At 32.4% G+C, this 12,387-nt stretch overlaps 1 protein-coding gene across 2 annotated transcripts; it reads right to left on the reverse strand.

Moving 5' to 3' along the window:
- Positions 1-3,699: 3,699 nt before the first annotated feature.
- Positions 3,700-9,898, reverse strand: LOC101221492 (sialyltransferase-like protein 2). Of its 2 annotated transcripts, none has more exons than XR_004214027.1 (12): positions 9,611-9,898; positions 9,446-9,519; positions 9,049-9,138; positions 8,802-8,879; positions 8,497-8,597; positions 7,952-8,144; positions 6,677-6,767; positions 6,526-6,590; positions 5,895-6,049; positions 5,730-5,811; positions 4,813-4,951; positions 3,700-4,340 (listed from the first exon to the last, which is right to left on the reverse strand). XR_004214027.1 is itself a non-coding variant. In XM_004150377.3 (12 exons), the coding sequence occupies exons 1-12, from the start codon at positions 9,696-9,698 to the stop codon at positions 4,145-4,147; spliced, it is 1,323 nt and encodes a 440-aa protein (XP_004150425.1). In that variant the 5' UTR covers positions 9,699-9,898; the 3' UTR covers positions 3,700-4,144. The 2 variants fall into 2 exon arrangements, 1 of the variants encoding a protein (XP_004150425.1); XM_004150377.3 differs by having other exon boundaries at positions 4,813-4,922.
- Positions 9,899-12,387: the final 2,489 nt, after the last annotated feature.

A 12,387-nucleotide genomic window follows, 5' to 3' on the forward strand; every position in this document is an offset into this window, starting at 1 on the left:
GCTATTTTTGATAATTTCGGTAAATACTTTGTATTTGTTGAAATTGAAAAAAAAAAGTCAATGTACAAGATAAAAGAAAAAAAAATAGTGTATTAACATAAGTGAAAGTTACTTAAATTTTAAAGAATTTAAGAAAACTTTACCATTCAAAAAATAAAAAATTTGAATACAAAATACATTGTATTTGCTATTTAATTCATTACCTAAAATCATTAAATATGCATTGCACAAAATCATTAAATACGATGGGTATTGGGTAGTTCAATATTCAAATATGTTTACTTCCAGTAGCACCCACCGATACAGAGTCAATGTAAGACCCCTAGTTAAGATCCGTAGATAAGACTCATAGTTAATACCCGCAGTTAAGAGAAAAAGTAAAATTTTGGCCAAGTGTCCTCAAATAGGTGCTTTGGGTGGTCTATGTGAGAAGAGTGGGTTACTCTGCAAGAAAGGTTATGCAAGAACACTTATGAAAGGTTAGGCGATTAGATTTTTTCGCAAAATGAAACTTGACAAGAAGAAACAAGGAAACTTCTTAGAAATTTTTTAAGTGGTTTAGTGGGTCATATGTAGAGTCTATGTTAAGCATGGTTAATTGAGTTAAATCTTAAGATTACACATGTACCACTAAGAAGCAGGAGGTGACGACTTATCATAAGCTTAAGAGTGACTAAGCTTGTTTAAGGATTAGTATAAATAAGGGTCTTCAGCCAAATTATTAGTCATGGTTATTATGAGAATTTGAAGAGAAAAGTTAAAAGTGTTGAAGTGCAGCCAAAGTGTCTACGCAAGAAGAAGAAGAAGAGAAGTCTTGGAAGTTTAAGTAGCTACGTAGTGTTAGTGTTTTCTTTAAAATGTTTATGATTAAAAGTTTTTCTTATTTGATTTGAGTTAATTATTTCTATTCAGAAGCTTCCAAAAAAAGAGACTTATATGAAAAACTTATATGTTTTAAAGTATGTATAATGTGTTTTCAAGCATGACTTGTTATGAAATTGTGTTCAAACCATTAGTTTCCTTCCTTTTAATGAACTAACTGTTATGAGCACATAAAGAGTAAAGGTCATCATGGGGTGAAATGAGCTACATGGTGAATTGAGGCGGGACAACGTATAAAAGATGTGCATTGCATCTCGGTATGAACAACAAGAACGAATTTGTATATTCTCAGATGCTTTAGTACAGTAGTCTAAACCTGAAAATGATGAGATTTAGCATGGATAATAATTCGGGATCCTTTGCTAAAGGAATGTTGATAACTAATGTGTGCTTATGCGAGATGAAGTATTTGTGCAAAATGTTATGTTTATATGAAAAGATGAATTTATGTGATTTGATATGTTTGGCGAAACAATATTTACAAAAAGGTATTTCATGAAAATGTTTTCTTAAAACCTCACTAAGTCTTGTAGACTTACGTTTTTATATTTCATCTTCCAAGAATCAGGTGTTAAGGCCAAGTAAAGAAGAAGTGAAGGACTTGCTAGGTGAGAAGCGTTATCAGACATTTTCCTTTTAGGCTTAAGAGTTGTACTTTTGTAATTTCTATTAAGTATTATAGAATGCCTTACTTTAAAAAGTTAATAGAAGTTTTGGTTTGGTTTACTTCTCTTATGTTAAGTTGTTTTGTCGCTTAAAGTATAACTGTAATTTAAGTTACAGAAAAGAACCAGGTGATTAAGCAAAGCTTGTGGATCTCAAGATTGGGTGTTTTGGCGTTTAACGCGTCAAGATACTCAAGTCACGCGGCGTCACGCAAGACAAGCTAGTGGGTCTATGGGACGGGGTGTGACAACTTGGTATTAGAGCATGATTTTGGGGAACCTGGTGGTTTAAAATATATCCACTACTAGAAATTTGGATTTCATCAACTTAAAATTTGTGTTCTAAAGAGTTTCAACCACACAACTTTTACGTCATTGAAGAGCATGTTAAGAAAGGCTATTTAACGACATTTCGAGAAATGTGCCATTAAATATGCTTAGATGACATAAAAATTGTGTCATTAATACATTTACCTTGACTCAATAAATATGTCATTGTTATCTATAACTTGACACCAACTTCTGCAACATTGATTGGGGCAATGAGATGACCAATCTCTAAGGTTATATTTATAGATTCCATCCATCATGGTGTTTAATTAGGGTATTATCTTTTGATCTAATGGGCCTAATAAAATAATAGGTCACAAAGAGATAAAATGACATATAATGTACATGGATCACATTAATAATAACATTATATTTAAAATAAATCTAACATTCTCCCTCTTTGTCCATTGACACTATTTACCATATATGTTCATAGACATAATAATGCGCAAAATCTTGATAGCATATCATGTTAAGTGAAAAAAAAAACTACTAAAGAATCATGGTGGTCATACATCATTGCATTAACATACTCCATTCCATGTATCACTAAAATAGTTATTCTATTAACATGATCTATGACAAAGATAATCAATAACGATCTAACAATAAGTGTCTTTTTCAAAAATGATGTTCTGTTTGATTTGCATAATTCATTTATGTATATACTAATCATAAGAATAGAACCATGAGATAAAATCAGAAACAATGAATAAATGAGCTTAAGTGTCATATAACATAATCTTGATTTCAATAATGATATCTACTAATGTCCATACGTTTAAGATCATTGAATGTCTTTAGTGACAATCCTTTAGTTAGTAGATCTGCAATCATAAGTTTAGTGCTAATGTGTTTGATTAACAACATTTGTTTCTAAATTTCTTCTTTAACAACAAGTATTTTAATTCCATAAGTTTAACACATTTAGAATACTTGTCATTTTTTATAGAAGAAAACCATTGCCGAATTATCACAATAAATTCTCAACTGCTTAGCAATACTGTTGAAAATTTCAAGTCTCGAGATAAAGTTCTGCAACCATAAAACATAAATTATAGTCTCAAAACATGCTACAAATTCTGGTGGATGCAACAACAATACACTACTTCACATATTTTCATGAAATTGCTTCTTCACCTAATAGGAACAAATAGCCAAAAGTGGATTTTCGTGTATCCACACACTCAGCAAAACCTGAATTTGAATATCCGCAAAACCTGAATTTGAATATCCAATCACCGGAAGATGATCAGATCTCTGGTAAGTAAGCATATAGAACAATAATTATAATTAAACTTACCCCCAATGATCCTTAGGTATATACATTGATTAATGATGTTTTCTTTAAAACCAAAAGATGTGATGGCATCATTGCACTTAAGATACCATTGTCTGGAGGCTTGTTTAAGTCCATATATTGACATCTTTAATTTTCACACCATATGTTCTTTTCCTTCAACTATGAAACCTTCTAATTGATCCATGAACACTTCATCTAAATTCCCATTTAGAAAGTCACTTTTCACAACCATTTGATGAAGCTATAAATCATAATTAACTACTAATGCCATAATAATTCCTATTGAGTTCTTTTTCGAGACAGAATAAAAGGTCTCTTTGTAGTCAATGTAAGTAAATTTTTTTGCAACAAGTCTAACCTTATGTCATTCAATATTGCCATTTGAGTCACATTTAGTCTAGAAGACAAATCGTCTAATTCTTTTACTAAACAAATGGCTCAAAGCTAAATAGCTTAAGTTTTAGATCGAACTATATCAAAAGCTTCATAAAAGTATTTGGGAGTTTTTGAAGCAGGAGATTATAAACCACTCCACTCAATAATCAATATGTGGGGCAGTCGGCAGTCCAAATAAATTCATAATATCAATTTCTATATCAAAATCAGCTCACCTCACCAATCCAGACTTTACAGGAGAAAAAAATTGTTCTCGGACGAGCAGGAACAAGCCTGAATGACAAAAGGCGTATTTGCAATTACTCTTCGAACTAAATTGCACGAACAATGGGTGAAAAATAACCACTAAGACCTTTTAATGCAGTCACCACCGATGAATGCTCGTGCTATTGCTAGAAAGAGAATGAATCAAGAATACATGGACTGAAAAATCCCAAGTTTCAAGACTCGGAAGATGTGCATGCAGAAGTTCTGAATTTTGAAAAAATGGATGATGTCTTCTTGTCTTTCAATCCTCTGCTGCAACGATGTCTGGTTAGAAATGAACTTCATCAATCAATTCATGGATTCAACTTGGTGGCACTGTGCAAAGAAGGCCACGACCAGGATTATGCTCCAAAGGATACATGGTTGTGCCTCTCACATATTTTTGATGGTCAGCGGCAGGTTTGCGTAAGCTTGAAATTGATATTGGCGTACTTCTGCTTTGCATTTTTATGATGGAACATGCAGCCAATGGGTCTCTAGAACCAGCTCCAACCTTCCTGTAAATTTAAGGAGAGCACCAAGGGTTCAGAAAAATGATATACTTATACATCGATCAAGTGAACGAACATACGAGTTTAGGAATTCTTTAGTTTGCATTAGTTAAGCAAATACGATAGAAGTTAAAACGCCAAACATTTACATCATAGTCGTTGATAATTGCAAAAGAGTTGCGGACCAACTATTCATTTATGAACACGAGCATTAAGATAATTTTAAAACTGGCATGAGATGGTCAGTATAATAGTAACTAACTAAAGGAGGTCACCCGATAAATACATTGAATAGCTGATTTGCTAAGTCTTGCCATGCTGCACAGATTCATCGAATGAGATCATGAAATGACATCCATACAATGATTCCTAGTTTAGTAGAAACAAATACATCGATCACCCATGAAGTTCCTATTTTCTTTTTTTTTGTTGGGGTGGGGTGAGGAGTGCAGATGGTAATGATCAAGGATTCAATTACCTCAATCGTTTCTCAGATGCAACTCTAGCAGCATTAACCATCTTTTGGCTTGGTACCCACTTCACCACCCGGCGAGGGTTAGGTCGCATTGGAGAATGGATTTTGACAAGCTAAACAGTTTATAAAATACTATTACTTCCTAAGTAATCAAGCACAGATGAAAGTTTAAGGTTAATACATAACTTGTCTCAATAAATAACAGTTTAAAAAGAAAATGAAGTTCCACCAAGCAAGGATGAAAATAACAATGTTGATATCGATATCCAAATTTCAATTTTGTGGATACATCAACAGATGTATTGACGAAATATTGGTTAAAGTATATCTATGTAAGTCAAAAAGTTGTAAAAGTTATTTAGATTGATAATTAGGGTGTTTCAACTCAAAACTAAGTGGTCATGTATATCGAACTAAATAGATGACATTTTTTTTAATGTTTTACATGCATTTATAAAAGAGAACAAATATATCGAAGATATCAATGAATCTTTACGATTGATACCAAACCCTTTTATTAATGGATATATCACCATGTCAATGGATATTTTAATTCTCGAGGATAGATATTCATATTTGTTGTTAAAACATCAAGTAATTTTTATATATCAATTTTGAATTCTCTTCAAATTCTCTTGAGATCTACATTAAAATGAACTGTAACAAAGAAGACTCAATTTATAAAACCAAACGTAACTCAGTTAATAAAATCAACAATGAAATTTCAATGACAGGTTTACCACTTGGATATTCTAATGTTTTCTCAATTTAAATCTTGACAAGGTCTATAATCTATCATCAAAGTTTTGATACTCAAAATATTTAGTTTAGTTTTGCCATCAGAAGGGAACTTCTCAGTTACACTAAGTATATAAAAGCACACAAATTTTAGTACACTACATAAATATTAGCAAACTTACACCCAAACATTCCATCATCTGGTAATACGCCCTACCATGAAGAGGTGTATGACCTTGTCGAGATTCTGAAAAGTATCTTGTCCTGAGAACATTTAGTTTCATATCAATAAAGTATAAATTTTACTTCAAATATTAAGAAATAAATTGTAATGACAAATTTCATACCATTCTTTATAACCAGGATCAACAGTGAAACCATACATATCTACAGAGTCACATATAGAGAGAGCAAACTCAAGAGCCTTGAGCCCAGTTCCTTTTGCAGCAGAACCAAATGAAGCACCAAGCATGAGATAGACAGGATTTTTTATTGGAACCTCCTGCATAAATTATGAGAAAACAATAGGGTGGAATGAAGCAATCAACTAAATAAGATATCTGATGGTAAAATTTAAGCGCAAAGCAAATTCAACATTCAAGTTATAAAATTTTCAGTAGAAATGGTACGTAAAACATGACCCATCTTTAGCGGTATGACATCTAACAAAAAAATTACTCTTTAGGTAATAATGGAAAATGAAAGAATTTGTTGGTTCACATTCTAGAGGATCAAGAATCTTCTACTACAAACGATGTCATTGAAAAATCCTACAGATGATGTTAGAGAAAAAACCCTTTATTTTTTGCTTGAACCTTGTTGATGAAAAAGAGGAACTAAAGAAACTTCAAGGTAACAAATCACTGAGTTTGGTCCAAACCAGTATCAGTTCTAGAAAGCTACAAAGCATAGAAATTAAAATCCCGTATTTTCTGCAAAGGTAGTTAAAAAAGAAGCCACTATAAACAGTAAGGAGACCTTAATCATCTTGTTCATGATGTCATGAATTGTTGTTTTAACCAACAAAACCTCCCTTCTTGTTTCTGCAAAATATGAAATACGTACTTTAGTATATTTTTAAGTTCAATGTCATTACCAAAACAAATAACAAGTGAAAAGATATTGATACCATCTAACTCCACGACTTTATCCAGAGCTTTCGCAGATCCTCTATTAAGAAGACGAAAGGTGCTCTTTTTACCCACATGGTCAGTATAGTTCTGTGTAAATCAGAACATAAAACAAGTTAAGAAAATTGTTTTTTAATGAATAACCAAGCTTTCATTGAAAAAACAAATAGGCCACCAATAAAGCAAAATAAGACCTAATGGATAATCATAATACAAAAAGGTTTTGTCACTGGTGCCCACATAGAAACGTAGATCCTAACAAGGGACCAACATCACTTGAAGATCTCTCCAGCCTTCTAAAAATTCTAATGTTCCTCTCATCTCAAAGCCCCCAGAAGATAAGCACACACCCCACTTCAAATTTTTCTCTCACAAAACAAAGGGTGAAGAAAGAACTCCTCGAGCATCTCTTTACAGTCCCTCTGCCTAGCCTGGCCAAGATTGAACTCAAACACACGACTTTAAATTACATAAAGAAACTTACAACTCCAAAAAGTACAATAAAAATCCTCAAGTCAACTACCCTCCCATTAAGAATGCAACACAAGGCTCAATCAAATTCGGCACCTTCCCTGACATTTTATCTAAGGAGTTAACTCTTCCATAGAGGACCCTCCAAACAAACAACCTAACCTTCTTGGAAACTTGATCCTTCTCCAATGAGGTAAGCAATATCAACCAAAGGAAGGGGTTAACTATATTGAAAAGAGAGACAACGAGTTCACACCAATTTACGTGGAAACCCGAGTACCGGGAGAAAAACCACGATTGTTTGTTGTTATTATTTTCTAATAAATAAAACAATAGGTACATGGGAGAATAAATAGAGTACACAATGGAATAAAAAAGGAAAAGATTTAGGAAAATAAGGAATACATTCCCATAATCTTTCCATAATTATTCTAGGATTCTAACAAGGAAAAAGCCTAGAAAAAAGGAAAGAATTCCAACAAACTACACAAAGAAAAAAGTAATTACAAGAGAAATCAGCAGATAACTGGGTTCCGAATAACTAACATCTCCCTTCTCCCTGAAGAAGGATGAAGTTCACTCAGTAAAGAAAGAAGGTCGGCAATATCCAGTGTTTCTCTATTAGACAAAGAATCTCAGAATCACAATAGAGGAGGAGGTGTCTCAGGCTGACATAGAGCATTAGTTAATGAAAGATTCCTTATCGAGGAAATATGGTATAAACGGGGAAATGCCGGCAAAGTGGGATTGAGAAAAGTTATTAAAAGGAAAGGAGCATCTAAAATGATTAGAAGAAGCGGAACCTGGATAGGGGCCCCATTTTCCCTGATAACAACATCAAAACCATCTATTTCCTCCCCAAATTTGGTTTTCAAGAGATCTCCAGAATTTCCCACAACAGCACAACGACCATACTGTTTTGGTACATATGGTGGTGTTTCAGGAAGTACTAGGGAAAGTTTCTCCATGCACAATGTTTTATTCACGCAACGATTACTGCAAAAGGAAAAAAGGTCACAAATGAGCCTGGCTAGGGGAAACTGACTATGGTCTTCTGATAAGAATGCACATTCTGAAGCTCAAAACACAGCAACATCAACATGTACTTTGTTAATTTATGTGCACTTTGCCGTAAACTATACTGTTACAGAAGTTATTTCCTTATGATTATTAGAAACAAAGTTTAAAACTAAAAATCTAATATGGTGCAAATTCAAAATTAAGGAAACGTACATTCAAAATAGGTTGCTTTTTTGCAGTAGAATACAAACCTTCAGCAAGTGATTGGTGTTTACCCATATATTATCAATCATTTCAAGGATAAACTTTTGTAACTGTAATTACTTACAGAAGTACTCCCTTGTTAATCCTACGCCAAGCATACTCCTCCCATCCATTTGGCAAGCCATCAATGTACTCCCTGGTCAGTATGGTGGTACTGTTCCGCACCTAAGCAGTCCACTCATTAAACAATAAATAATTTTAAAACAAGCCTATGAACATTTATAAGAGAAATGATATAAAAGGAGACCTAATTTAGTTTCAAGGTGCATCTTTTGCGATAAAAGTAGAAATTAGAATGGGTGACGGTCAATTACTCCAAAACAAAATTGATGCATACAATCTTTTATCATAAATGGAAAGTCCGCTTACCTGTTCCCAAATTGCCACAGCTTCGCAAAGATTAAATTCATATGATAAGCCTTCAAGATCACCAGTTTTAGGGTCTTTCTGTCCACATGCAAATTTCAAAGATCTAAGTACTAGCTAAGTTAAGTTCATAAGAACATAGCGTGGCAGGATCAGGACTTATAAATGGGATTTCATGCTCCAACTTAATCGGACTTCATCTACTCAACAAATATATGAAAAGTTCGTCAGATTGACAAAGAGAACCTACCCATTTGGGAATAGTATCTTGAGGAAACCTCATTGTAACTAGGCAATAATCATCACCACCTTCAGCTTGTAAACCCAATCCATTCGCACTCTGCAACAATATTGAATAATTAACGTGCAACTACTGAAGAGAATAAAGTTTTTCATTTAAAGGAGCAAAACGTTAAACTTCATTGCACTGGATTGAGATATACACAATCTTCTACGTCAATAAAACAAAGTAGCATCCTAAATCAAATAAACGATATTAAATATCCCATTCGAAAAGCTCTTCATGTAAACAGCATGTGAAGTCACAAGCTTATGCATCACAACAGCCACGGGCAAAACTTTCAACAGCATGTTTTTTCCAGTTGGGAATTAGCAAGTTTTGTAAATAATTGGTTTCCAGAACTCACCACACACTTCTGGAAATTGCCCTGAAGAGATTGCAGAGCTTCAAAATCCTCGTCGGAAAGTTGATAATTGCCATCTAACAATAGATACAAGTACAAATAGATGATGAAGCACACACAAGGAACGCAAAAGGAGAAGGAATTAAACAGAAACATGAAGGGTCTTACATAGGTTAGAAACACCGTTAATGTAGATGAGTATAGCGGTAAATCCAGAAGCTAAAGCAAGCAAAAAGGCGAAATGCAACAGCTTCATCTATATAGAAAGAAGCTTGATTGGATCTGAAAGCTGGATATGTAGGTATCAGTTCCTTCACCCAATGGATCTCGACGAGAATCAACCTTGATTTGTAATTTCCTGTATCTTGATTCCGCTCTCACTGGAAACGGTGTTATTCGAAGTTCCAACCAGAAAACTTTCACCCAAAGAGAAAAGGCAGGACGGTATTAATTTGATTTGGGGAATTGACAAAAAAAAAAAAAAAAAAAAAAAAAAAAAAAAAAAAAAAAAATCCAAAAATGGAGTAGATAAAGATTTTAGGATTGATTGTAAAAAATTGACATTTAGGACAAATTGAAGGTGAAATGATGAAAATAAACTCATTTCAGATTAAACATTTCAATTTAAGAACCTGCGAGATGTCTACCAGATGTTTGCGAGATAAAATAATAATAATAATAAATTGCTAACATCCTTTAAATATCTCTAAAACAACCTTAAATCAACCATAAATCAACTTGAAACAATAAAAAATAATATTTGATTTATACATTTAAGATGCAAATATATATACATATAACACAATTCAGATCCGGATTTAAAAACAATTAAAACAATTAAAACAATTCAGATTCAGATTTGGAAAAGAAGAGAGATTCAGATTTGGAAAAGAAGAGCATATTTAGGGTTGATTTAAGGTTGTTTTAGATATGTTTCAAAGAATGTTAGCAATTTATTATTATTATTATTTTATCTCGCAAACATCTGGTAGACATCTCGTAAACATCTAACAGACATCTCGCTGGTTCTTAAATTGAAATGTTTAATCTGAAATGAGGGTATTTTCGTCATTTCACCTCCAATTTGTCCTATATGTCAACTTTTTTACAATCAATCCTAAAAGTCTTTATCTACCCCATTTTTGGCCTATTTTTGTCAATTCCCCATTTGATTTTGAATTGAATGCTGTTCTTAACGAAATCTCATTTTGCATTTGATAGTGTGAATTTCACGGATCTTTTAAATTATTTATCTTCAGTTACTTCTGCACATTAGAGACTCTATGATATGTGTTATCTTGCACACTAATGTCTTCAAATCGTACTTACCTCAAATAAAAAATGAATGTAGGACTTATATTTTATCACTCTTTCCGTTTTACATTATTTACAACAATGTCTAATTTTCTTCCATAAATACAATAGAGTACATGTCACCTACATTTTTTAAATTGTAAAAATAACAAATTTAAAAGAGATTATCATTTAATTACTGTTTGATTACCGTCATATTTGTCAAAATTGTAATATGAAAAAAAAGAAAAGAAAAGAGTGTTACTATTTTTTCTAAATTATTTTGTAATTTTTCATTCTAAATTTGCAATTCAAAAATCACTTATTTAAGTATATTTGATTATTTTTAAATATTTTAAAATAGTTAAGGTGACGGGCAAATAAACCCACCACTCTCACTCACCACCGTTTACAAAAAAAAATGTTGTCTTTGTTGTTTTTTTCTTAAATAGGTTTGAGATCTATGATATTTCAATATATATTCGAATTTAGGGTTTAATGCAAATATACCCATATTCTTGTTTGAATAATATAGGTAATTGGGATGATTTTAGGCAATGAGATTAAACCTGTAAACAAGGTCGAGGGATGCACTAGAGAGGTTAGTTCTAAACTGATATCAAATTCTCTTTTTATCTTCCAACTTTCTAACTTAAGCATCGGAGTGGTTGTGGCTTACACCACACTGGTGTCTAGGTTTCTCCTTAAAATATAAATTTATTGCTACTTTCTCATGAAGATCAAATAGGCTTAGCTTGGACAAAATTTGGTATAACAGTTGGTATTGTCTATGGGGGAAGGATACTCAAAAGCAAGAATTAGAAACTCATTTGAAGATGAGTTAAAGGTTCATAAACATGAATCTGTACGAAGACAAGTTTCCAAGAACACCACCATCGGTAATTTTGGGAGGGAGAAGCTCCTCAACCTCGGTCTGAGTATCAGTTTGTTAAAGATAAAGAAAAGATTGATCAAATTTGTCCAACATCAAGGATCCAAGGTGAAAAGTCTTGTCGGTCTCGACCAAATGAAGATTGATCTAAGGAGACATCTAAAGCGTTAGAGATGCAAAATGGTTTACAAAAATATGTAAGAATTAAATGGAGAGCAACACAATTGCAATACAAGTGATCAACAGACGAAAGAGATTAAACAATGGTAAAGGAAATACAAATGGATAGTAACACCGACGTATTTAGTATAGGCTCAAAGGGCTTGGGTCCCCTCAACTTTATTGTATTTATTTATTTATATATATAAACACTATTTAATTTTTAACATATAAAAAATCTATTTAAAATTTAATATTTGTAGTTAGTTTACTTGTTGCTCTATTTGTCAGCTTCCTTTACGACCTAAGTTCAAATCTCACAAATATAATTTTTTTTTCCATATTACAATTCTTCAATTTCCACCAAGAAATAGTTATACACTTCTTGTCACCTAAATTAAAGTTATTCAACTTCGTTCATTTTATTATTTTTTTTATTTTTATAAAATTCATTTTATTTTTGTATTTTTTTTAAACTTTAACTTTTGTTTTTTCTTCTTCTTGTTCAACGTCTTCTCAAAGTTTGTGAAGTTTGTTATTCTATTTATACGCATTTGTTTTAGTATTTAAAATCATTCTTATTTTCTATTTTAGTTTTTAA

The sequence above is a fragment of the Cucumis sativus genome, chromosome 1 (genome assembly GCF_000004075.3).
Source record: "Cucumis sativus cultivar 9930 chromosome 1, Cucumber_9930_V3, whole genome shotgun sequence".
Classification (NCBI taxonomy): domain Eukaryota; kingdom Viridiplantae; phylum Streptophyta; class Magnoliopsida; order Cucurbitales; family Cucurbitaceae; genus Cucumis; species Cucumis sativus.